The sequence below is a fragment of the Mus musculus genome, chromosome 11 (assembly GCF_000001635.26).
Source record: "Mus musculus strain C57BL/6J chromosome 11, GRCm38.p6 C57BL/6J".
NCBI classification, from domain to species: Eukaryota; Metazoa; Chordata; class Mammalia; order Rodentia; family Muridae; genus Mus; species Mus musculus.
In genome coordinates, this window is record NC_000077.6 from 76,889,526 (window position 1) to 76,916,839 (window position 27,314).

Below are 27,314 nucleotides of genomic sequence, written 5' to 3' on the forward strand. Positions count from 1 at the left end.
ATGAAGGATATTTATTACCCCAGAGGGGGGTGGGGCTGAGGGTGAGTGTCTGCCTCTGGATCTGACAAAGACAGCAGCAGTTGTTTCTGCAGGAGTGGGTTTTTAAGGAGGAAAAAGGGGAAGTCTGTGTTCTGATGAGTTGGTAAGTCCTGATTGGACCTGTTAGCCAGAGTAGCCAAAGTACGGATTTTGATTACTGGACCTTGGTGTTTTAGTCAGGCATAAGGAAGTGGCTAAATAAGGGAACCGACCTTGGGAGCTAGCTTTAGGAATGTAATCTAGTGGTTTAGCAAGAGAGGAGGCAATATCTCCCAGCACGTTGTTTACACGCTTGGGCCTATTAGTGAGCCCTTTGATGAGGTTGGGTCAAAGACAGTGCAAAGGCTAGTCCTCAGAGTTTTGAGGTGTGGAGCCCCTTGGGGGGCTGTTGCTCCCCTGACTCCTGCCTAAGGCCAAAGACTTGAGATCCACAGAGTGTGTACCTTTAAGAACAAAGAGTGGGAGGGGCCGGGGAGGAGGAAATACAGATAAAACACAAGAGATGCTGTTCTACTTCTGGAAGTAGGCGGAGAACGGATACAAACAAGAAGTCTGTATTAAGGCACCAATACAGTGTTTGTTTTGTGCATACAGTGCTAGCCAGGGGCTCTTAGAAAACAAAGGCCCTGCCTGATTTCTTTTCTCCTCTGATCAGGACTTTCTTTGGTGTAACCCACATTCAGGCTTATGCCAGGGCTATGTTGGCCTCCTACCCTCCTTTTCATGGCATGCCAAGGACACACATAGATGGCATTTGCAGGGTTCAACAATAGCAGAGGTGAATGCAAGGTGCCTACCAGTTTCTTAGGTCCAAAAACCTTTATTGTAATGTGCAAGTTCTGGTTTGTGAAAAAGGTAAGAAACCACTTTGGGTAACAGGAGACTGTTAGCAAAAATCTGAGCTTTTTAAAGTTACATTTAAAAACGCTTGTGTGTGTGTGTGTGTGTGTGTGTGTGTGTAATATGTGTTGTGTGGGAAAATAGGGGTCAGAGCAGTTGGTTCTTAACTTCTACCATGTAGATTCCGGGGACCAAACTCAGGTCATCAGACGTGGTGGCAGGTACCTTTACTATCTTCTTAACTCTTTAAAACAAACAAACAAACAAACAAACAAACAAACAAAGCCTTCTACATGCTAGGCCAATGCTCTATGCTAAGCTATGTATCCAGGCCTTGGGCTGAGGGCATATACATTTTCCAGATGCCTCTGAGCTCTGCTTAATGCAGTGCTGAAAACTGAACCCAGAACGCCATGCATGAGGAAATGCTCTACCACTGAATTGCAGCCCCAACCCTAACACTTGACCATAATTTAATAAACTAGCAAGGGTCCCGTCTATCACCTTCCATCTGCTCTTTCTTGAGAGGTGCCAGCCCACGAATGTCTCTAGTCCACACTCCATTCCCACTGGCCATTGTTGTAAAATGTCTCCTCTAATTATGCAGAGGAACTCTGGCCCAGAAGTGATCCCTGTGGGATGTTCAGTGTAGAGTGGAAGGGCGTGGACTCTTGAGTCAGGCGGATTGGCTCAGAAATCAAAAATCTTAATCTTAAGACTCCAGAGATATCATCTGTAGTTGTGGTAGAAGAAACAAAGGCATAAACGGCATCGCAGAGAACTAATAAACCTTGGCAGAACCTTGAAGCAGTTGGAGACCTAAGATGGAAATGTGGTCTCACGAAGCTGAAGGCCAATGAGTAAGTCAAAAAGCGATTAGGCCTGGAAGCGAAGCTTAGAGCACTGGGTTCAAACCTCAGCACAGATGGGAGGGGAGAGTGTGGTTTCAACAGATATTAACCATGTGCTAACCACTGTTCTAGACATAAGTATACCACGGAAACCAAATGAAGTGACTGTACTCATTATTGCAGTAATCCACCTTGAAGATAGTGACCTATAGAGTGAAGTTAAGAATCTTACACAGAGATGCTTTGGCGGACAGGTTTAGAAGAAGGGAGCTGCAGACAGAAGCATGTCAGGGTTTTTTTCTTATAAGTCTTGTTGTGCAACTTGACTTAAAGTTTTAAAATTTTAAATCAACTATTTTTGAGCTGTATGGTGGGATTTTGTTTTGTTTTGTTTTGTTTTTTTAGTTTACTGAGACAGGGTGTCACTACGTCACTCAGACTGGCTTTGAACATAAGATCCTCTTGTCTAAACCTCCAATTACAGTGGGGATTACAGAGGTGTACCCTTATAGCCAGCACTGTTCCCCTATCCTCCTGGTGTGTGTGTGTGTGTGTGTGTGTGTGTGTGTGTGTGTGTGTGTGTGATGACTTATTTGCATATGCTAGTCAAATATTGTACCACTGAATACCTCTAGTACCTCAAATTATGTATTATGGCAGTACTCGGCAGGAAGTGGGCATGTGGGTGGCCATTTCCTCCTGCCTATTTTCCCATGTTTTATCTTGAAGCTAATGGTCTTCATGCTGAGATAGCCATCATTGGGGCTGGCCTGAGCAGACCAGGTGACTTCTCTTTGCCTGCTCCTGATACAAAGATGCTCAGGTAAAACTCCTCAGTGCCCTAGAGGGACAGGATGTGGGGACTCCGCAAGAACTTTGAGCTCTTTGGAAGAACACTAGTCAGGACATGGGGTGGAGCTTGGTAGATGATGTGCCAATCAGGGCTGAGGCCAATGCAGCCGTCTCTACCATTGCAAAGGAGCCTAGACAGCAAATTATGACCCAGTTTCCATTTGAATGATACTGTGTTAGTCAGTGGTGGTCTCTATATTAACTCACTTGTGCAAAGACAGGGTAATTCGCTATCCTGACTGGATTATTGCCACAGAAGGTTTTGCACGTAGGGCACGTAGTCCCTAGGTCAAGGGCACCCTCCAAAAATGATACAAGGGCAATTACAGATTATAAAGGAAAGAAATTGGATAACTATCTGGGATCTGGATGTAATAAGGAGGGAAGTACTTAAAATGTCTGCGTAACAGAACAAGGAAGCTTGCTGACTGTAATGGGGAGCACATGCAGATGCTCTCTGTGTGCCCATGCATAGACAAATACGGAGACTGCTGGCAGTTTGGGTGCTAGGTGTGCTAGAGGTGGCACAACAATCTGGTAAATGTCTGACAGTTCTGGAGAGGAGGGCCTGGATTTGTGGTGGTTTCCAGTTTCGATTATATAAATACTTTCACCTTGGCCAATTTTAAGTCCCTGATTAAAATCACTGGATGTGGAGTTGGGAGAGAAGCAGGCAGTTCTGAGCAGTGTCTTTCAGCTGCTGGGACCAGTCGGGTTCCACCACTGTGGTTCATTTAAAAACCAGAGAGCCCCTTGGTTCCTCATGTCATCTGCCCCTAGCCTTGTGCATATTGCTTGAACTTTGATCCCTGAACCCATCACGGCTCCCAAACAGAACTGTCCATCTTGTTATGGAATGGTACCAAGAGCCATGGCTGCCTTGCCAGATATCCTAGGTCTCTCCAGAGGCGGACAAAGTGTTGAAGGCCCAAGGACAAAGGAAGTAAAGACAGAAAAGGTGAGACAGGTGTTTATTGAAGCTGTAGCAGAGAGCACCCTGTTAGGGGTGGAGTCTCCAAAGCTGGCAGACCATTTAGTGGACTCTGGGCCTCTGGACCCTCTTTTGAACCCGCTCTTTTTTCTTTCACTTCCTCCTTGGCTCAGGGAGACACTGGAGTCAAGTGAGGCAGCCTCCAGCTGTTATGTGGGAATGTTATCTCTTCCTCTCTCCCCATAGTGCCCTATTCCCCACAAACTCCTCACAGAACCAGGTCCATTTGCCCATTGCACTGTATACCAAATTCGAAAATGACTAGTTTTGCAAAAGGAAATTATTGGCAAGGCAGCCAAGCTCTTGAACTCAGATCTCAAATCCCGTGGGATGGGATTTGGGGCATTTTGTGACCTCAGGTGTTGGGAAAGGTAAATGGAGGTTAACCAAGGACTGATAGATACCGGAACTACAAGCAGGTCGCTTCCTGGTTTATCATTTATCCCTTTGCAAAGTTCACAGCTTAGGGAGTCTATAACTTTCCTTCTGGAGGTTTTCCCCCCTCCTTCTTTCAAAATCGACACAATGGTTGGCAAGACTATTGTTTATTCAGGAAACAGCTAACAGGATGGGGCAGGCCTGTCTGTAAAGATTCAGGCAAACTGCTGCCAGCCACAGGAACCTTCAGGCCAGCAGGAGGAGGACTCCCTCACCTCTGATGGCCCCATAATTCATCAGCCCTTGGCAGTGAAGTAGCTGCTGGGGTCTTTGGCCCTTGAATGAACCCTCGACCCCCACAGGAAGCCCCTCCCTTGTTAGTCTTGGGGCGGGTACTTCCCTTTGGAACCCCTGGCCTCCTTTTCCTCTCCCTTTCAAACCTCTGTACTGGAGCCAGTGGGGGCTAAAGCCAGGACCCGTGGGGCTTGATGCTTCTAATGGAGAGGCCCCTTTAAGGAAAAGAGTACCAGATTCCAAACATTTAGTGATTAATGGCGAGGGCCTTTAAAGAGGTCTGTGCAAATGATAGTACCTGAAGCTGAGGCTCCATTAGCTTGCGCCAGTCAGTTCTGAGGCCGGACCACTGAGAAGGAAAGTAGACTTTGCAGGTGAGGCAGTTGGTGGACCGTCTTGTTTGGGGGTGCCACCACCACTTCCTCTCCCTTTTTGGATGAGGAAGTCTTAGAATTCTCTTTCCATTTCAGTCATCCACACGGATAATAGAAGGCATTGTCCTAAGGGACTCATGTCATCCTGCATTGCTCTCTCTGTATCCCAGCCTCTTCCCCCTCAAGTCCCCATCTTTCCTTCCCCATCTCCTTCCCACTTATCCCTTCCCCGCTGGATCAGAGTAGGCCAGTCCTGTCAGTAACTGGCCTGTGAGGATGGATCTCAACCCTAGCTCCAGAACATTGTGGGTGCGAAGTGACCCCTAGTGGTCACTCACAAAGGTCACCTACTTTGGTTCTTAACCTTGTCTTCAAATGCAGGAAGAGTATGGAGACTGGAGCAGGTTTGGAGTTTGAAGCTAGTCTGAGTTACATAGCGAGATCCTGTGTCAACGATAAGATAAAGGGACCAGGGAGATGCATGGGTGGGTGAAGGGCTTGATACACAACTGTGAGGGCCTAAGTCTAGATTCCAGTGCCCAGGTCAAAACCAGATGTGTCAGAGTGCACCCAAGGGATGTGTGGGGTGAGGAGAAAGGTATATCTGGGGGCTCGTTGACCAGCTAATCTAGCCAAAATTGTGAGCTCTAGATTCATTAAGAAATGCTGACTCAAAAAACAGGGCAAAGCTTGGTGTAGTGATACACGCATTTCATCCCAGTCCTGGGGAGTCAGACACAGATGGGTCTTTATGAGTTAGAGGTCAGCCTGGTCTATACAGTGAGTTCTAGGCCAGCCATGGCTACATAGGGAGACCTTATCTTAAAAACGAAACAAAGTAACAGGTGAAGTGTAACAGAGAAAGATACCAGATATTGACACATAGTCTCAACACATGCACGTACATGTGTATGCATACAAGCATATATCACAGACACACACATACACACAGAGGGGAAAAAGATAAAATCAGAATGGCACCGTTACTACTATGCTATGAACTGGAGGGAGGAGATTTGGTCAGGGCACAGATATCTTGGGAACATGTATAGTTGGGTTTCTGGGTTACCAGTATTTTTGTTTTCTGGTCTGGTTTTGCTGTTTTTTTGTTTTTATATTGGAGATAAAACCTAGACTTTATGCATGCTAGGGGAGCAATCGATCCACCAGGGAGCCACGCCCTTTCTTAGTTTTGTCCTCTTTAACTCAAGGCCCATTAAACCTACCATCCTTGCCTGTGAAATGGCAACTACCATGGATACCTTTTAAGTGGAAGCAAGGAAGGAATGGGTCAGCAAGAGACAGGTACCCAGTAAAAGCCAGTTCTCAGCCACACTTCAGATTCAAAATTCATAGAGGGAAAGAGGAAGAAAGTGATGGGATGGATGGGAGGAACTGATTTTGGTTTTGGTATAGTAAACTGGAGGGTAAGATGATGTCTAAGTCTGTTCATCTCAGGTTGAGAGGCCATCTCCGTAGGAAAATGTACATACCACACCACACACACACACACACACACACGCACACATGTTGTTGTTAGTTATTTAATAACTATTAGTTCTTAGTGTGACCCATCGAGCCCCCCAATAACTCAGGCAGAGTCTTATCAACTTATTTAATCAGCTTTAGCAGAGTTACTGAGTGGTGATTACCCCTAAGCGATTTTTCTATGCTAAGCTGGCTGTTTTCCAGCTGTCCTCAGGGTGTGCGTCTCTCAGCCATGTGATCCTGGTCCATCCCATCTCCATCCTGGACCTCCCACTCTCTCCATCTTCTCTCCCTCTCCCTCTCCCCCTCCTACTCCCCCTCCCCCTTCCTCTTCCCTTCCCCCTCCTGGTCACTACCTGAGATCCCCAGCCTGGAACTGAAGCCCCATCTACCTCTATTCTCCCCATTAAGTAGCTATCAGTTGCTTTTGTAATTTTTTTTAATTAAAACAAATCTTTTTAACTTTTTATGTTTGTTTATTTGTTTTTTGAGATGGGGGTTTCTCTGTGTAGCCCTGGCTGTCCTGGAACTCACTCTGTAGACCAGGCTGGCTTCGAACTCAGAAATCTGCCTGCCTCTGCCTCCCAAGTGCTGGGATTAAAGGCATTGGGCCACCACTGCCCAGCCTTAAAATTTATTTTTAATGATGGTTCTTAAACGTTTTAACCTCTCTTTTAGCCCATCACCCACCAGAGATAGTGGAAAAGACAGGATGGGGGGTGTTAGTGGACTTGTTTAGAGATGGTTCTTTGAAGCAACTCCCATCTATGCTGTCAGGATATTGGCAGTGTTGTTCATGGGTCAATAGCAGCAGCTTGATTCATTCACAAACACTTTATGGGCTATACCAGCAGTCTAGTTCAGTCGAGTTGGGATTGTAAACACAAATCAGCAGCGGTGGCATTCCTAGTAGAGACAGCCGGCCGGGCCTCAGCCTGGAAACAAGTTAATAGGAGGGACCAGCAGGAATGCCAAGATAAGTTCCCAGCTGTGCCTCTCTCATCGAAGTGAAGATCAGTGAAGATCATCAAGTGTTGTACAGCTAGCTCTATTAAGCAAGCCAAGCTCAGCCTCAGCTCAGAGTCTTGCTTCAGCTGACATCACACCGCCAATCAGCCAGAGTCCTTGGAAGCGACAAGGCACACCACCCAAAGTTTTTTGGTGCATTTCTCTCTATGAAGTCCTGACAAATGGAGCTCAAATACAGGACCAATACATATCTGTCGTTAGCGAAGAATCTTTTCGCGTGCTTGCTTTAGCAGAACATCCTTTCACTTGTGACTGCTTCAACAAAATGTTTCTTCACGAGTCCCTGCCTTAGCCTTTCACCTGTGTCCACTTCAGGAAAACACTCCTTCACGCGTTTACCCCAGCAAAGCACTATCCAACACAACTGACTCTCCAAAGAACCCTTAAGTTTCTACCTCACACTTTTATTTAACCAGTCAGAGAATAAAAATGAGCAAAGTTTACACAACATCATCTTTGTGTATGTGAGAATGTGTTTGTCTGGACTGCAACCAGATCTTGGGGGCCAGTGTTAAGTATCTGAATACATAGCAGTACCAGACCGACCTGAACACACATACACACAGAGAGGGAGAGACTCTCTGTCTGTCTGTCTGTCTGTCTGTCTTTCTGTCTCTCTCTCTCTCTCTCTCTCACACACACACATACACACACACACACTCACAGCATACAGATTTGGCAGCTTTCCCAATGCTCTGGGCTATTTTATAGTAGTTCAGGAAGTCACATTAAGAGCCTAGCTACATTTGCATTTTGGAGAAACAATGTTTTGTTTTTTGTTTTTTTTTTAAGTGTTGGTGTATTTATAGCCAAGTGTTACTTTCTCATGACCTACCACATTAATCATAGTACTGGACATATCTGCGTTTACAAAGTATTATTTACCTAAAGTTTATATCCAGTGTGTGGGGGTGTTCTATATTTTCACTTGCTAATTCTGGAAACCTGAGACAGGGATTTGGGGGTGGGGCTTAAAGATTTATTTACTTTTATTTTATGTGTATGAGTGTTTTGCCTTCATGTATGTATGTGTACCATGTACATGCCTGGTGCTCACAGAGGCCAAAAGAGGGCAATGGATTCATTAGAACTGAAATTACAGACAATTATAAGCCACCATGTGGGCGCTGTGTACTGAATGCCCATCTTCTGAAAGAGTAACGAATGCTCTTAAAAGCTGAACATCCCTCTAGCCTCACGTCTCTGTTTCATGCTTTCGTTGTTGTTTGTTATTGGTCCTAGGGCATGAATCAAGCATATTCTCTAATAGCACTGAGCTACAGCTCTGTGGCAATTCAAGTCTTGATTCCAGGGCTAAAGTTTTTGGTGATGAGCAATCTAATAACAGGGAATGGGAAGTTGCTTAAGCTAGAAATTCTGGAGGCCACGTGACTTTTTTTAAACAGGGGATTAAGCCAGGGCCTCCAGGGAGGCAAACACTCTCCTATTGACTTGCATCTTACTTTCATTTTCAGACAGGGCTTTGCTAACTTGCCTAAGCATTCAAGGCTGGCCTTGAACTCACTGTGCCACCCAGACTGGCCTCAAACTTCCAATTCACCTGCCTCAGTCTCGAATAGCTGGAATCTTAGGTGTACATCACATCTGTGAATCACCTAAAGCAGTTTAGAGGGCACTGGTGGATTCTGGGAGGAAGAATTGACCCTGTGGGGGCCTGCAGTGGTCCAAAAGCTGCTCTGAGATCACTAGGGTGTGACAGCCGGAGTCCTCCCTTTTCTTTCATTCTATAACCTCCAGTTGTATTCTCAGTGACTTGTTTGGGCAGCCCTCCTAGTTTGTGACCCTGTTGTTGTATACAAACAGTTCAGCCCAAGGTACATAGTCCCTTCCTGGGCTGGGCACCTAACAAGCATCTCTAATTTGTGCTGAATTGAATGTCCTGCTGTCTCTTCCTTTCTTCAGCTCATGCCTCTTGCGTGACTGACTTGCAGTGCTAGATCCTTCCCTTTGATAAGGGATTTTACTTCGTCTCTGTGATCCAGACCTAGTTCCATAGTCCATAGCTCTCGAGATTCGAAAGCTACTGAGTCGCTATAGCACAGCCACCTGAGAGGCTTATTAAGACTCCAGAGTCTCTTCAGAGCTGATGAAGGAACGGTACCTAGATATGTTCCTGAGTGTGTGTGTATGTGAGTGTGCATGTGTGAGTGGGGGTGTGATGTATTTGTTCATGTGAGTGCGATGTGTGTATACGTGCTAAGTTCATGCTTTAGTGCCTATAAGCCACACTTCTGCCCACTCCAACCCCATAAATCTCCTACTTGTCTTAATCAGAAAGCCACAACTTCCTGGTCCTTGACTCCTTCTCTGGTACCTTTCCAGAAAGGCTTGGGTCTTGGGAATGTAGAGCAGATGGGTCACTATTCTGAGAACTTACAAACTAAGGCTACCCCTCTCCTGGGCCCAAGCTACATGTGAAAGTTGTGGAGTAACAATTTTTTTGTTGTTGTTCTTGTGATGAAATCCAGGGTCCCAGGCATGCAAAAAAAAAAAAAATGTATCCTGCTACTTGCCCCTACCCAAGCCCTGAACTCTACTAATATCTAGACAGCCATAGTCCTAAGGCTTAGGTTAACTGCTGGACTTAACTGCTAGTGGGAAAATTATTTTCTTTATTCCTCAGTTCCAGGAGAGGGGACTGTTTCAGTAATTTATATGACTTTGGGCAATCACATCATTTCCAAATGGGGGACCACCATGCAACCATATTCTTGTTGGAAATCCTTTCTCATTACCCAAAGGCCCTCCATGGGGCTCACAGGCTTCCTTATTAGGTTTTTCTAGACTGACTAGAGTCATTTCCACTTTGCAGTTGGGTTAAAGTTAAAAGTAAGACTCCATACTTTTAACTCCCACCATGGGAGCTGTCTTGCTCCTCTGAGCATCCCCCAGGGTACCCACTGAATGTTGCGAAGCCTGAGGTTTGTTGAGTTACTTCAACAGTTTTACACAGAGACTCAGAAGGCACCTTTCCCTAATTCAGGACAGAGCCATCATAATTGGTTTGGATGGAACTGGCATTCCAAACACTTAGTACACAATCGATATTTAATAAATACCTGCTTAATACACTATGTCAACATTTCAGTATTCAAACATACACAGAAGTTGAAAGGATAGCCAGTGAAGATCTCTATAGCCCTTAGCTGTATGCAGTAGACATCAGCTAACATTTACTATGTTTATTCTGTCTGTTGGTTTGTCTTTTGTGTTGCTGGAGATTGCACCTCAGCCCTGGTTTTTTTTTTTTTTTTTTTTTTTTTTTTTTTTTTTTTTTTTTTTTTGCTGACTCATTTGAAAGTTGGTTGTAATCATCGTGACACTTAACCCTTACATTTAGTTTGAAGGCATCTCTTGAGAATTGGGACACTCTTCCACATTGTTTCCTAATATCATCTAATACCTAGGTATAGAAATTGCTATCAGTGCCCTACCCATATCCTCATGGCCTACATAGGATTTACCCACTGTTTCCAGAAAGCAAGCAGCTTCCTGTGTGTCTCTACTGGAAGTGCTGTGGTGTTATTGGCACTCAGCCAAAGGTGGAAAGACACTGGACTGTTGCCTAATTGCTCAAGCTTCTTGCCTTGCCCGAACTGACTGAGTATTGCAAAGAACTCATCCCAGGAGTCACATTAGAAGTAACTTGCTCACTAGCACACCCTTTGGTAATTTCCCTCCTTGATCCCCTCTTCCTGAGATGGCTGTGAGATGAACTACTTGCACTCAAAGATTTATCTTAAGATCTACTTTGAAGGGACCCAGATCCAAAGGCTGAATCAGTCCTTTTCAAAATTCATTCTTGAAAGTTATTTGTGTCTCTCTGTGGGTGTGTGCAGGTACCTGTGGAGGCCAGAAGAGGGCATCCGATCCCTTGGAGCTGGTGGTCCTGGGCAGTGTGATCTGCCTGTCATGGATGCTGGAAACCAATCTCTGATACTCTGCAAGAATAGCAAGCACTCTTAGCCGATGAGCCACTTCTCCAATCCTGATAAACTCATTTTTAAATGATAGAAGACATACGGCTCTTGTACCACTGAGAAGTAAACCCCAAGCCTGCTTGGGGTGGGTGTATTGCACCTGTTGACTAACAGCAGCCTCTCTTAATGATGATCCTTGCATGAATAGTGCTAGACCAGCCTATCTTCATAACAGTAATAATTATGGCTTATGAAGCGCCTACTGTACAGCAGCTTAGCATGCTCCATTTCACTCAATCCTCACAGTGACTCTGTGGGGAGGGCACTGTTATTATTGCTATTGTGTTCCTGAAGAACCAAAGGCTCCTAGGGGTTAGATAACTTTCAAAGTCACATAAACAGAAAGAAATAGATCTCTGGTGTGGTTACCCAATGTGCTCAAAGCTATGGACAGTGCCAAGTATGATGGCACACACCTGTAATCCTAACACTTGGGAGTGAAGGCAGGAGGATCAGGAGTAATAACTAGCCTTGGCTACACAGCGAGTTCAAAGCCAGTTTAAGCTATAGGAGACCTTCCTTTAAAAAAATAAACCCACCAAACAAAAATGGAGAAAGCTCGGGATGTACCTCAGTGGTACAGTGCTTGCTTAGCATATATAAAACTCTGGGTTTGATCTCCAGCAACAAAAAAATATGGAGGTAAAGTCTAGACGATCATAAATGTCATATTTTTTGATGAATGGAAACAATAGTTCTTGACACATAAAATGTTCATTAGTAACACTAACATAAAGTATGTTAGGTGGTGCGTGCATGCAAGAGTGTGTGTGCACACACATGGGCACACCCATGCCCATGTGGAAGTCAGAAGACAACATTTTGTGTTGGTCTTCATCTTCTACTCTGATTGACATATATCTAGTATGGCAAGTGGCCTTCTGGGGATTCTAATTTCTCCATCCCCATCTCAGCCTCCCATCTCACTGTAGGAGTGCTGGGATTTCAGCTGCCTCATTAGGGTTTTGTGTGGGCTTTACCCGTTGAGTAACTTAAGTATTTTTACCAATAAAATAATTTTAGTTGAAGTGTCCTGTTCTGGTTTCCCAATGAAGTCAGAGCCTCAAGGAGCTAAAACTTCCTCTTGTTGCTTGGCATAGCTTCAGCACTGGGCTCGGGTGACTGGTGGTAAAAATCTTTCAATAATTAAGTTATGCAAAATCTTCAGTTGTCACTGATTGTGAAAGTCAAGCCTCTCCCCGGACTTGTCCTGTCACAGCTGTCAGGCAGTGTTGGGTGAGATGTGCTCTGGATTTTTGCACAAGTTCAGGCTTCCCTGGAACAATACACCCGTGTTAGTAATATCCGGCCCCTCCTAGTAACCTGGGTACAGAAAGGCTTAGACCTTGTGAAGATGTGCTTCACAATTACTGTCTTCTCTAAGAATCCAGAAAGGGAAACAGACTTTGAACCCAATTTATCTCAGTTACTTGACCCTACTGTCATAAAGTGTTCAAATTCAAGTATTATAAAGGATCATGTCGGGGACATAATTCAGGGCTCCTGGGCAGAGGAAGAGCTAGGTGAGGAAGTCAGCTGCTGGGAGCTCAGCAGGTAAGTGGCTAGACAAGGGACTTTATTTGGAAACTTTGGCGTCTTAGAAAGCAAGAGACCATTGGTTCTTCCCCTTCTCAGGGTAGTGTACAGCCTCAAACTCTCCAGTTTTTTGTTTTGTTTTGTTTGTTTGTTTTAATGGTTTGTTTGGTTGATTTTGTTGTTGTTGTTGTTGTTGTTTTGTTTTCTTTAGTTTGGTTTTTTTGAAACAGGGTTTCTCTGTGTAGTTCTGAAGTTCCTGACTGGCCTGGAACTCACTCTGTAGACCAGGCTGGCCTGGAATTCACAAAGATCCACCTGCTCCTGCCTCCGGAGTGCTGGGATTGAAGGTGTGCACCACCACAGCCCAGGCACTCTTGAGTTTTTATTCAGGCCCTATATTAGACTATACTTGAGAAAAGTTACGGTTTTATCATTCTTGGAGGGCTCTCCTTTCTAAACCTCCATGTATCCTTGTGTTGCTGGGGATTGAACCCAGAACCTCCTACATGCTGCAGCAGTGCTCTCTCTCCCATCTACTAAGAAAATTCCATGCATGATCGGGTTCTGAAACCATCACTTTTTCACAGTGTGTGCGTGGGGGGTGGGGGGGATATTGGGGTTACACATGCCACAGCACACACGTGGAGGTCAGAGGACAACTTTAAGAGTTTGTTCTCTCTTACATGGCATCTGGGGGTCAAACTCAGGTTATCAGGCTTACACTAACAAGCACTTTTACCTCTGAGCCATCTCACTGGTCCTGAGGTCCTCGCTCTTATAATAGAGTCATAGCAATATTTTGGACAAGAAAATTTCAATTACAAAATGCTCTGGCTACTAGTAATCGCATCTTATTAAAATATTGGTAGAGGCCTCCCTGGTAGGAAGCACCCTTGGTCCTGTCAAGACAAGCCTAGAGCAAGGGAGGAGTAGAGGTGCCTCGAATTAGTCAGATGTATATTTCCTGCTTATATTCATGATACAGCTAATATTCATGATAAAGGACAAAATACCAAGTTATTAGTGCAAACGGAAGGACCAGGGACTAGAAGAGGCTCAGAGCATCTTTTGAAGGGAATGAATATTACTTTAGTCAGAAGGACAGTTGTGAGTGTGGCCTTGGCAGTCTCGGGTTGGAATCCTGACCCTAACATTTGCTGGTTTTGTGCAAATGTTCTGGGAAAATTGCATTCTTGGGTCAAGAGGTTAATTGTTATGGAGCATGGTAGTGCACATTACTAATCCTGGTGCTTAGGAGCCAGGAGTGTCGTAAATTCCTGTGTAGCTCGATAGGGCTCTGGAGAAAGACTCTGTCTGAAAGAAAACAGAAATATGATTGTCAGGCTTAGTTGTGATTGAATAAATATCTATGAAGTTTATTATTGTGTCTAGAAGTTATTCAATACATGTTTCTGTTATATATGTAGTAGTAGTAGTAGTAGTAGTAGTAGTAGTAGTAGTAGTAGTAGTGGTAGTAGTAGTGGTAGTAGTAGCAGCACTCCTCTTTATCTGTCTGCAGTTCTGAGCATCAAACCAGGACTCTTCACACTTGAGGCACAGTAGAGCTATCTGTAAGGGAAATAATGTATGCATGCTTTCTCCAGACATACCTGGAATATCTTAGGAGGATGAGGCAGGAGTGTGCAGAAGGAAACAAGGAGACCTTGTTTATTTGTTCTTGATAGTCTCCATGTCTGCAGCGAGTGGGCACGATTGAAACTGCAGTAATTTCAAGGACTGTCCATGATGGCCTAGAGAGATGTTGTAGTGCTCAGAAGCACTTGCTGCTATTGCAGAGGATCTGGGTTTAAATCTCAGCACCTACACTGCAGCGAACAACCATATGCAATTCCAGTTCCAGGGGATCCAATATTTTGTTCTTGTTTCCTTGGGTACCAGGTTCACAAGTGGTACACAGACATACATGCTAGTGAGATACCCAAACACATAAGATAAGCATTTTAAAAGAATTCTCTGATTGGAGAACAGCTTTCCAAATATGACCCGAGAGAGACTCTCAACAAAGAATGACTTTGCTCAGTTAGGGCCACCTGAGAATGGAAAATTCATTTGTCTTTCTGTCAAAGTGACACATTTCTCCCCACTAGGGAAGTTTTTTTCCCCCTCTGATATCTATGTCTATATCATTATAGTTTTTTTTTCATTGCCATAAAAAAGTTAAAACTAAAAGAATTTATTGAGACTTGTTTAATTAAAAACTAGGAGTGTACCGTTATAACTGGGGTGACTCACTTGGGACTTTATTTTAGATGCCTAATAGGAAGAAAGTTCATAAGCTCATTGTAGAGCAAAGTACAGAAACAACTGCATTCTTTGCCTCCAGAAGGTCCAACCTGCATTCATTAAAGATGGTGTGGAAGATCACCGGGCCACTGCAAGCATGCCAGCTTCTCTTAGTGGTTTTATCTTTGCCACAGGGGAGAACAAGTAAGTTAATATTGTCTGTGACCTCTTTTTAGATTAAAAAAATTAAATAAGTAAATTAAAATAATGATCTATAGATGTTGGAAACAACTTTAAGTTAGAGTTTGGAATAGCTACCCAGTACAACAAATGATTCAGGTTACAAGAGTCAGAAAACATTTTAAACAGTGGGGGGGGGGAACCTGTTTATGGCTCTGATTTATATAAGACAGGATGGAGTGTGCCGTTCTTCTGAGACTGTATCAGACTTTTCACACTTTTAAATGTATTTTAGTACCAATTTCAAGTGAGATAATCTTCTGTGTATTTGAACATGTCACTTACAGGAAAATATTATCCACATTTTTATCTGTATCCCTGCATCAAAGTAGCTTCTCTCCTCTCTCAGGTTTTAAAACGCTTCTTCATGATTAAAAAAAAAAGAAAGAAAGAAAACCAAAAAACAAATTAGGCAGAAGACTGAAGGTGTGGCTTGTTAGTAGAGCCAATGCTTCATCAGCTTAAAGGCTCCGGGTTCGATCTGAAACCGCAGGAAAGGAAGCAGGGGAACTGACTGGGTTGTAAGGATGCTTGCTCTGCAAGAATGAGAATTAGCATTTTCATCGTGCATTGTAAAGGCTGGGCATGGCTACGTGTACTTGTGGCCCCAGCACTGGGGTGTGGAGACTGGTGGAGCCTGAGCTTACTGGCCAGCAGAGCTTAGATAGAAAGCTTCTGGTTCAGTGTGAGACTCTGCTCAAGGCTATAATACACAAAGAACAGGGGAGGACACCTGATGCCCTCCTCTGGCCCTAGAATGTGTGTGTGTGTATGTTTGCAGGCACTGTCACACTTACTGTCATATTAAAAACTATATTGATGCATCTTTTGGAAGCTGACCTAGCTGCAACTGGACCTCTAACTTTTGTTACCTGCTTCTGAACCAGGAACATAAAAGCTGGAATTCAGGCATTTCTTACTATGCAATGAAAAAAAAAATCACTAAAAATCAGAGCAAAGCCCAGAAACAAAAACATGCAAACTGTGGTGGTGAATGCCTCTCATCCCAGCACTCAGGAGGTAAAGGCAGGGGCATTTCTGGGACTTCAAGGCCAGCTTGGTCTAACTCCAGGACAACCAGGGCTACATAGTGAGACCCTGCCTCAAGAAAACAAACACCATCCTGATTGTGCACCCCACAAAACCTTGTCTACCTCATGGGTCATAGCCATTTAAACATATTTAAATTTTACTGTATTGTCCATTTTTAAAACATGAGGAATGCAAGAACAAATTCGTCCATATTCCTATTATCTAGCAAGAAAAGTATTTTTAAGTCAGGTTTTTTTTGTTGTTGTTGTTGTTTTGGTTTTTGGTTTTTTTTTCGAGACAGGGTTTCTCTGTATAGCCCTGGCTGTCCTGGAACTCACTTTGTAGACCAGGCTGACCTTGAACTCAGAAATCCTCCTGCCTCTGCCTCCCAAGTGCTGGGATTAAAGGTGTGCACCACCACCGCCCAGCTTAAGTCAGTTTTTGTCCCTATACATATTCAATTTCAATGCTTGTGATAATTATTAGAGATGGCATTTATATTCTACCTTTGGACTTATGTATTAATATTTTTCCACTTTGTTAGACTTTTTCAAGTCCTTGCTTTCCTGCTCTACCCATCTCCCTCAAAGCAAGCACGCCAAGTTTGGTATCTCTCCACTTTAACCCCATATCAACCAGTTCTAGTCTATATAAATATTTGATATCTTCCCAAGACTTTTCTTCTTGAACAACCCATATAGTTTTCCATCAGACTATTCTGAGATTATTTTACACACGGTTTCTAACTTGGTTGTCAAACTTCACTGTACATTTGCACCACCTAGGGTTCAAATGCTCCAGTGCCTAGGCTGCAGTTCTGTCAACCAAACAGATGGCCTGTGTATGAGTCTAGCATCAAGATATAAAAGATCTCTGGGTGAGCAAAATTTGGAGGCCACAACTTTTAGTATTTTTCTCAGTTTAGCTAATAATACATTATATCCTGCTCTCACACCTGACTTCCCAGCACTCGGCAAGCTGAGGCAGAAGTTTGAGAACAATTCACCAAACAAACAAACAGAATAGGTTGTATATTTAATCTCCTTGTAAATCTATATAGATTGATAAAATTATTTTTAATTGTTGAGAGTGTATTCGATTGCCTTGATGTATCCTAATTCATTTAAGCAATCCCCTGTGGATGGACATCTTGGTTAGATATCTGCCTGTCTTAGCAGTTTTTTCCCTATATCCTCAGGCTCTGTTTTAACTGTGAATGGTAGAACTGAGAACTATATTCTGGACACTCAACATGGTGTCCAAGCATCTCTGGAATGTGCTGTTCAAAACCACACCGAGGATGAAGAACTTCTCTGGTACAGAGAAGATGGAATAGTAGATCTGAAAAATGGAAACAAAATCAACATCAGTTCTGTTTGTGTCTCTCCCATCAACGAAAGTGACAATGGAGTCCGCTTTACCTGCAAGCTACAGCGCGATCAGACGGTGTCCGTTACAGTAGTGCTGAACGTTACCTGTGAGTGAAGGGGAAAGAAAATGCCAATCAGTCTTGGATGTCTGCATTTGAAATTCTATGCCTGCCCTCCCACATATGGGCTCATAATATTGCCCAGGCTAGCTTCATACTTACGGGCTCAAGTGATTGTCCTGACTCTGTCTTTCAAAGGCAGCCACTGTGTCTAGCCTATTCTTTTTTTTTTTTTTTTTTTTTTTTTTTCGGAGACAGGGTTTCTCTGTATAGCCCTGGCTGTCCTGGAACTCACTTAATAGACCAGGCTGGCCTCGAAATCAGAAATATGCCTGTCTCTGCCTCCCAAGTGATCTATTCATTTCTTGAATTAAAAATGAGGATTCTTAATTCTTCTTTGTGAAACATGCCTGCCCATGCCTTTTAGCTATGTTCCTATTTCCTCATTAATTTGTATCAGCAGCAGGGCCTGGTTGTACAAGGCTATATAATTCTAGCACTGACGTGGAGCCTGAGGTAGGATTGTCAGTTACAGGCCAGCCTGGGCTACACATGGAGACCTTATCTCAAAGACAGCAATAATAACAAAACAGCAGGCATTCGGGAAGTAGGCTGGATGTCAAAGAGAATGTTTTAGCTTTACTTGAGTTGCACTGATTTTCTTAAAGGGCAGTGTTCCTGCATAGAGGACTTGCTTAAACAATCATTAACATTAAATAGTTAAAACTCCTGTGTATCTCAACTACTACATAACATGCCTGTCGGATATGGATACAGAATTCAAGCTCATTCCAAAGAGCAGCAAAATGTCACTCTTCTGAGAAAGTTATAAATAACACAGCCTACGCAGGGTCTAAATATTCAGTATGCAGATGATACAAGCCTCGTTTCCCTTCTTCTTCCGGTCTACCTCCTTTATTATTTTTTTTAAAGATTTATTTATTTATTATATGTAAGTACACTGTAGCTGTCTTCAGACACTCCAGAAGAGGGCGTCAGATCTCGTTACAGATGGTTGTGAGCCACCATGTGGTTGCTGGGATTTGAACTTCGGACCTTTGGAAGAGCAGTCGGGTGCTCTTACCCACTGAGCCATCTCACCAGCCCCTACCTCCTTCCTTAACTGCCCACTCTTTAACCATTTTATTAATTTCCTGAGCCTCTTCCAATAAATACAAGGGACATAGACAAGAACAGAAACCTGGCTTGGTCATTTTTCCTTCTAGATGTGAGAAGGGCTTGGTGGATGGTGAGGGTTGGAATTGTTTGGTGAGGATGTATGTGTCTGGCCATCCATGGGCTACAGCTGTTCTCCCTGTAACCAGAGGCAGGAGGATTCACTAAGCCTCCAATAGAGGCAAGAGTTACCACAGCTGGATGGCGTCTGGAAGCACAGCATTCTTTGTTTGTTTGTTTGTTTTTCGAGACAGGGTTTTTCTGTGTAGCTCTGGCTGTCCTGGAACTCACTCTGTAGACCAGGCTGGCCTCCAACTCAGAAATCTGCCTGCCTCTGCCTCCCGAGTGCTGGGCTTAAAGGCGTGTGCCACCACACCCAGCTGGCATTCTTTGTAAGAGGGCCACTGAGCCAATGTAAATATGTGGCCTTGGCAAATGCAGTCAGGCAAAATGTAAAGCTTGAGGGTGTGCGTAGCTTTCCAAATCACCACCGCATTTGTAATAGTAGTTAATTGGCACGATGTTTGCAATGGTAGTTAACACAATGACCTTTGTAATGGTAGTTGGCATATTTGTAGTAGTAGTTGGCACGACTTTGTAAAGGTATTAGCAGGACAGCAGATTCGCTTCTTTACACAAACTGTCTCAATTTTCACAGCAAAGTATTACTACCCAACTTTTTGTTTCTTTGTTTGTTCAGAGGAAACTGAAACTTTAACAGTTAAATAGCTGTCTGAAAGTCACAGTCAATGACATAACAGGAGTTAGTGCTAACTCTCATGCCTGTCTTTAGTGTTGTGCTGTTTTAGCCTACCCTTGTCCAAATTGGGTTATTTTATTGCTCAGAAAACGAGGACTGCTTTTGATTTTTTTTTTTTTTTTTTTTTGAGACAGGGTTTCTCTGTATAGCCCTGGCTGTCCTGGAACTCACTTTGTAGACCAGGCTGGCCTTGAATTCAGAAATCCGCCTGCCTCTGCCTCCCGAGTGCTGGGATTAAAGGCGTGCGCCACCACACCTGGCTGAGGACTGCTTTTGAAACAGTTACTACGTTACCCTGACCAGTCTGAAATTTGCTATGTTGACCAGGCTGATCTAAAACTCATAGAGATCTACCTGCCTCTGCCTCCCAAAGGCTAGAATGAAAGGTGTGTGCAACTATCCCAGCTATTATTATATATATTATGTTCCTCATCATATACAGCTTCAAGTATATCTTTTTTTAAGGAAAAACATTTTTATTTAAATTATTTGATTTTATTATTACATATATATGAGTGTTTTAGCCTCATGCATATTTGTGCACTCTGTGTGTGCCTGGTACCCACAGAAGCTAGAAGAAGGCATCAGATCCCCTGTAGCTGGAGTTATAGACAGTTGTGAGCTGCCATGGAGGCAACAGGAACTGAACTTGGGATCTCTAGAAGAGCAGCTAGTGCCCCTAACTGCTGAGCCTCCCCCCGCCCTTCATGGTCTATCTTTACTACCTTTAAAGCTCTCTGAAGAGAGGAATTGAATGTTTGCCATTTACTCTCAAGGCCCTAGATCCTAGCTGTGTACACAGTAAACAATAGGCATTGTGTGTGTGTGTGTGTGTGTGTGTGTGTGTGTGTGTGTGTGTAAGGGGTGAATTACGCCCCTGAGAAAGATGGAAGGAAGAACTTGAATTGCTGACAATGGACTCACTACTGCATGCTTTTAACGAATCTTGACTGCTTGAGTCTTACAGTTCCTCCTCTTCTAAGTGGCAATGGCTTCCAAACCGTGGAGGAAAACAGCGATGTAAGTTTGGTTTGCAACGTGAAATCCAACCCTCAAGCGCAAATGATGTGGTATAAAAACAACAGCGCCTTGGTTTTAGAGAAAGGCCGTCACCAAATCCACCAGACAAGGGAGTCTTTTCAGTTGTCCATCACCAAAGTCAAGAAATCTGACAATGGGACCTACAGCTGTATTGCCAGCTCATCTCTGAAAATGGAGACCATGGACTTCCACCTGCTTGTTAAAGGTAACTCTCTTCAAGCAATTGCTCAGTGTGGTGCATAAGTCAGGAAACAGGCTCTGTAAATGTCATCAGTGACAAGTGATGGGACTGTTATGATTTATAGTGAAGATTTCCATTGGGAAATTATCCCCATCTAAGAACATTTCCTTTAGGAATTCTGTCTGAGTCAGGCTTGATGCCAGAAGCCTTTAATCTCAGCAATACTGAAGTCCAGAGCGGGAAAATTATGAGTTCAAGTCCTGCCTGGGTAACTTAGTGAGACCATGTCTCAGAAAAACAAACAAACAAACAAACATTAAGAAGAGCTGGAGGCTGGGGCTAGGGCTCTATGGGGAGGGTGCTTTCCTTGTATGCAGGAGGTCTGTATTTGATCCTGGGCACTGCAAAGTTTTGGGGTAACTCAGCAGAAGAGTACCTGCTTTTAAAGGGGGGAAATATATATATTTTTTCTAAGCCAGGAATGGTAGACCCACACTTTTAATCCCAGCACTTGAGAGGTAGAGGCAAGCTGATCTCTGTGAGTTCAAGGCCAGCCTGGTCTATAAAGCAATTTCTAGGCTAGCCAGGGTTACACAGTGAGACCTTGTCTTCAGAAAGAGAGAGAGAAAGAGATTAGAAGAATCATGTCTACTCCATATAGACGACTGGCTTCGAGTTAAGATCTTTTACCAATACGGAAAGCAATTCTGGTTCAGCTTTTTGGGGGAAGAGACTTATACAAATTTCCCCCAGCACTGATGTATGCAGGAACTAGCTGTGAGTTCATAGTCTTTTCTGTGGATGGGGAACATGGCTAATCAGAGCCTTCTCCCTTGGCATTATGTGCTTGCTATACACTTAAGTTTATCATTCTGTGATAAGGAGAACCAGGGAGGTTTGGAGTGTTCTCCTTAGACTTCTTTTCCTTTCTAAAGATTTCTTCAGTTTGCTGTGTATGAGGGTTTGCCTGAATATATGTATGTGCACCCTATGCACGCGCCTCCTTGGATTTTTTACTCAGACAAAGAGGAAATTGGAATGCTTGATGCTGCAGAGGCACACTGCTCCTTTGCACACATTTGGTCTTGGGCACGTACTCAGACAAGCTGAGGCTCCTTCATCCGGCTGGAACATTACTCATTCACTCACTCATTGCCTTTCTTGCCATCTCCCAGGAAACAAACCAACCTCCTGCCTGCTTGTCTGGGCTGCTGTCACCAGAGCATGGCCTTATTTCCCCCCCACACCAGGGAGCCTGGGATATAAACATAGTAGGTGGTGGGAAGGGAGAGTGACTGTTGGTTGACTGCCCTGTCACTGTGGTTACTGAGCTGTTTATTAACTTGTCCTACAGAGCAATGACAGTGTGCCTTGGAGCTTGAAAAAGCAAAAACAAAAACCTAAAACAAAACAGAACAACAACAAAAAAAACCCAGCCCCATGTCCAAAGGGCAGAAGCAATGGAAGGAATACCACCTCGAAGCTTGTGGCTTTTTAAAATCTTCCCCAGAGTCTTTATAATAACTTGATGGGGTAAAAACCTCATGTGGTGCCATCTTAATTAGCAATGAGACCATACTTGGAGACTGGGTGATTATAGCATCTCTCTTGGTTAGGGAAAAAAAAAAGCATAATTGCTCTATAAGCACATTTTCTAAAAATCACACAGCTTGTATGGCAATCAGCAAATTGCCTTTTAGGTGGGCAGAAACTTGTTTGGGGTGGAATTCTGCCAAACTAGCCTGTTTTCTTATTTCTTTTTTTGCTCTGTTACTTCCCAGGCTGTCAACAGCTTGCCTTTCTAGCACACGTGGTCCGCTGCTGGCACTCAGTAGCACTTGATGCCAAATTTTCCACAGGCTCTCCCTGGCTTCACAGCTCAGTGGGGGAAGTTTCTAAAAGGCTTGGAAACGCTGAAAACGACGGGAAGCGCCTGGCCAGCATAAGATTCAACCCACATGTTAGAAATTATTTTATCATAATGGTCTGGGGGAGGGGACACCGAGTCTGGTCACAGATAGGAACACCAAGGGAAGGAATGCAGGAGGTTAGACATGTCTCCCAACAGGAACTTGGAATGCAAAGTGAGCCAGTAGGTCAGTAAGCTTGATTTGTAGAAGGCAAGCTGTCACGTGTGGCTTCCTGACTTCCAGTTTGGTAAAAGATATTCCGATCTGTGACTGTAATCTGATTTCTACCTCTAATCACCTGGCCTTTGCTTCCTGATAAATTTGTTTGTTGTATAAGTAGAGCGGTCTCTAGTAAGGATATACCTCAGTATATCCCAGAGTTAATTAATAAAAAGCCAGAGCTCTCCAAGACGACTCATCAGGCACACATCTATGGAATGGTTGGTACCATGAGAATAATTGGGGAGGGGGAACAGCTAAGAGTGGGCAGGAGTGAAGGATGCTTTGGAGCTGGGGTGTAGCTCAGTGGTAGAATTTCTGCTTGGTATGTGCTAGGCCCTGGGTTCTATCCCTAGCACTCCTACACACAAAAAAAACCTGAGGGATGTTTAATTTATTTACTTATCCCGCCCACCCCAAATATCCTGAGCAGGAGCCAAAAGCAAACAAATAAACTTTGTGTGGTGGGCGTCAGGTTACAGGTCAATGGACTTCATTTCCAAGCAGGCACGGTGGCTATAGTTCCCATCACTGTCCTGGTGGAACTCTTTGCCAAGGTTGGGAAGACTGGAGTCCTACTTCCTTACAGATGGTGTGCAGCCAGGCTCTTAAGCAGTGCATCTACCTGTGGGTCATGACCCCATCACATATCTAGGTCAAGAATCATGCCAGGCAGTGGTGGCGCACGCCTTTAATCCTAGCACTTGGGAGGCAGAGGCAGGCGGATGTCTGAGTTCGAGACCAGCCAGGGCTACACAGAGAAACCCTGTCTCAAAAAACCAAAACCAAACCAATCAAACAAACAAACAAACAAGTTGAGAACAATGTTCTAAGTGTCTTACCTGCCTGGGGCATTAACATAGTATAGACTACTGTTGGTGCTGCTCCTCAGACCCACTCATGTCTCCCGTCTTTCTCAGTCTGGGGAGCCCTTTTCACCTTTGTCTTCTTGTTCTCCCATCCCTCTTCCCTCTCTTTCCACTTCTGAGACTCTTCCTAAAAACTTTTGTGCTTTTGAGAAGGCATTGACTTCAGTTTGCTTCTGCTCTCTGTGTGGCAGGAAAGAGGGGGAGAAGGGGGGGAGAGAAGCAAACAAGCAAGCTAGCTCTGGGCAGTGCTGCCGCATGCCTTTAGATCGTTCAATCTCTGCGAGTTTGAGGCCAGCTTGGTCTACAGGGTGAGTTCTAGGAGAGCTAGGGCTTGCACAGAGAAACCCTGTCTGGGGGTGGGGATGGGGTTGGAAAAACACAATAAAGAAAGCACAAAATGGCTGAGCAGTCACTTTGGGTGAGGTACTCAAATTTCAGAAACTCCTTTCACAAAGGAATGGGTTCAAAATCTGCATTTGTCATTTAACTCTGTGATTTTGGATAAGTAGCCTAACCTGTCAAAACCCCCATTATGCCTCATCTTTTAGGGTTGTTTGGTGGATTTAACTAAAAGGGTGCTATATGCAAAGTGCACATGCTTGGTTCATGTTAGAAACACAGCAATATGAAGTATTAGAGGTTGACTGCTCTCTCTGCATTTGCCTTCCCAACAGACAAAGTTTTTGTCATGCCGGCAGAGCCCATCATTGCTGCTTGTGTCGTGGTCGTCCTGACGATGGCTTTTGCCCTGTTTTCTAGGAGGAAAAGAATAATGAAGGTACCTGAGTATTCTGAGCTACTGGGGCACAAGTCATCTAAGAGGCTGGCGCTATGCTCAGTGGTAGACTGCACACCTATCACGTACAAGGCTCTAGCATTCATCCTGTGTGTTGCTTTATAAAGGAGAGAGATGCATATGAACAAAGCCTGGGAAATACGGGAGCTTTAGAGTTGGTTTTCCTTCCTTTTAAATCTCTCCTGCCAGGTGAGACAGTGCACACTTGTTTTCCAGTGCTGGGGAGATAGAAGCAGGAAGAACTTGAGTTTAAGTCCAAACAGGGCTACATAGTCAAATCTTCTTTGAAAAACAAAAACCCCAATCAATAACTTTCTCTTTTATCGTTGCTATGGCACCGTTGGTGCAATAAATAAACACAGAGAGGAACAGACGTTTTCATGCTCTCCTCTTGGATACAGCCACACGCTCTGCTGCGGCCGGCTGGAGTTTGAGTTGTCCAATGGTTGACATCATTGTGTACTGTGTCTCATAATATGTGCATGCTTAGGCTAATGGCTCGCATTTGACTCTGTGAGATCACTGGGGCCAAAGAGGGCACACATGACAGAAAACCTCTAAACAGAGCCAGAATGCCCTAGGCTGAACTCATCAGCCAGAGAGCTGCCTTCTCCATGCAACAGTAACTAGATCTGATTTGGGGCAACAATGTTTCCCAAGAAGAAACTTGCCCCACCCTCTATTCTAGTCCAAAACATTTTTCCAGAGAAAGAAAGAATGGGAGGGAGGGAGGAAGAAGAGGAAGGAAGGAAGGAAGGAGGAGAGAGAGAGAGAGAGAGAGAGAGAGAGAGAGAGAGAGAGAGAGGAGAAAAAGGAGAAGGAGGAGGGAAAAGAGGAGGAGGAGGAGGGAGGGGGAGGGGAGAGGGAAGGAGAGGGAAAAGGAGAGAACAAACTGGACAGAGAAGATTGCTTAGTAGGTAAGGGCACTGTGACCAAGCCTGATGACCTGAGTTCAAATCCTGGAGCCCATATAAGGAAAAAAATGGACACCTGCAAGTTGTCTTCTGTTCTCAACACATAGACTAAGGCATGACACTCCTCCACCATGTACACACACACACTGACTTATCTTTATCTATCTATCTATCTATCTATCTATCTATCTATCTATCTATCTATCTATCTATCTATCTATTGTATATATGACCTGTGAGCCCTAGAAACATCCTGATTAAGACTTATAGCTTCTCAAAGTTCAATAAAGATCTATCCACACAATCAAAGAAAATGAGCTGAGCCCACACAGAAGGCTGCACTCTAGCTCCACAGCACCCAAAGCCACGCTGATGCATTCAAAATGCTCACTCCTGACCTTGGAAAAGGAGGTAAATTCACATGTACCCTGTGCTTGCCTTTTAGCTCTGTGGGAAAAAGAATGACCCGAATTCAGAAACAGCTCTGTAAGTGCTCTCTGGCAGAGATGGCAGTAGGGGGTGGGGCCTGGGGGTTTGGGGGTGAGGGTGGGGGTGGGAGGATCAGTTCCTTAAGCAATGAGCCACAGAGAATGCCCATCCCAGGCAATCCCCTTCAGAGATGGGAGGCCCTGGAGAGGGGTTCAGAGGAGAACACAGAGTGGAGAGAAACCCGCCTCCACTTTAGAGGAAGAGTCGGGAAGGTTGCTCAGAGCAGGGAACACCTTGGGGCTTTCTGCCTATTCTCTAAGCAGGTTTAGCCAGGGCTTGCACAACTGCATTGCCACACAAGTGACTGAGGGAGCTTGTCCTGGTAGGAGCCAAGGCTGTACCATGTTCCCACAGCAAGCCCTGCATCCTGTATGCTGCTTCCTCTGCGCAGCGTTCCTTTAGCCAGCGCATGGCAAGTAGGTCCTGTAGAGCAAACAGAGGCCTACTGCTGTAGAGAATGGATTTTGTGTTGAATTTCTTCTTATTGCTACAATCATTATTTGAATTAATTTCTTGATTCATTTCAGATAAAACAAACAAACAAAAAAAGCGGAGCTGCCACCTAACACGGGAAGAGTTTTGCATCAAGACCATCTCGATTTGTATAATGTCGTCTGTATTTATTGCCATTTTTAAATTCACTCCTGTCAAATTGTCAGAGGTTGTGAAGAAGTATTTAGTTAATTACTAAACAGTTGTTATGACCAATTTGATCTACTTATGGATCTGTGTAATGGGCAAGGGTTCAGAATAGAAAGATTTTGGTAAGGTCACTCCTGAAGTATGTTAATTATTTTTCAATATATTCCTAGTAGATCGGTAACCACTTACTATTTGATTTATAGTTTTCTACATGGGAGATTAACTGACATTTGGATGCTCTAAATCAGTGCAGTAGGTGAGACTCGAAGCAGAGACCAATATAGAACAATGATGTTTCTAAGATGCCAGGGAGCCAATAAAGATGCAAACTGTCTCTTGTGTTCAGTGTCATCTCATTAATGTTTTGGGACTAAAGGAGGGAACACCTAATCTCAGAATGTAAGACATTCCTTCAAGTGGAATAAATTTTGTACCATGAAGATTTTAGCATATGTCCTCGTTTTTCTTATCTCCACACAGCTGACACTGTCATAAAGCTGATGTGTGGTGCGGAGCGTGTGTGCAAAGGGCACGGACTGGGGCTGGATAGCTGGACGGTGCCTCCCTCAGCATCCGGAGTCATTTGCATAGCTCTATCCGTGTGCCTGATGAGTCAGCATGTACTCAAGCCATAGTATCAACCTCAAACTGCAGCGCACTTACTGTTCAGAGATGACGCCCTCCACTTCCAGTCTTTCC

The 27,314-nt window shown here is 44.1% G+C and overlaps 1 protein-coding gene across 4 annotated transcripts; it reads left to right on the forward strand.

The window, feature by feature from the left end:
• Window positions 1–1,594: 1,594 nt before the first annotated feature.
• Window positions 1,595–27,062, forward strand: Tmigd1 (transmembrane and immunoglobulin domain containing 1). 4 transcript variants are annotated; one of them, NM_001382247.1, is made up of 7 exons: window positions 1,595–1,739; window positions 14,944–15,121; window positions 17,388–17,666; window positions 20,522–20,800; window positions 24,449–24,552; window positions 25,930–25,970; window positions 26,501–27,062. In NM_001382247.1, the coding sequence occupies exons 2-7, from the start codon at window positions 14,944–14,946 to the stop codon at window positions 26,502–26,504; spliced, it is 885 nt and encodes a 294-aa protein (NP_001369176.1). In that variant the 5' UTR covers window positions 1,595–1,739; the 3' UTR covers window positions 26,505–27,062. The 4 variants fall into 4 exon arrangements, with proteins under 4 accessions (NP_001369176.1, XP_006534013.1, NP_001369175.1 ...); XM_006533950.2 differs by having other exon boundaries at window positions 1,721–1,739; window positions 15,018–15,121; NM_001382246.1 differs by lacking the exon at window positions 1,595–1,739 and adding an exon at window positions 12,634–12,691.
• The last annotated feature ends 252 nt before the right edge of the window (window positions 27,063–27,314 follow it).

Coding starts and splice junctions, on each gene's coding strand:
- Tmigd1 (NM_001382247.1), top strand. CDS start 14,944: ATGCCTAATAGGAAGAAAGTTCATAAGCTCATTGTAGAGCAAAGTACA. Junction 15,122..17,387: donor TTTGCCACAGGGGAGAACAA/GTAAGTTAATAT, acceptor CTATATCCTCAG/GCTCTGTTTTAACTGTGAAT. Junction 24,553..25,929: donor GGAGGAAAAGAATAATGAAG/GTACCTGAGTAT, acceptor CTTGCCTTTTAG/CTCTGTGGGAAAAAGAATGA.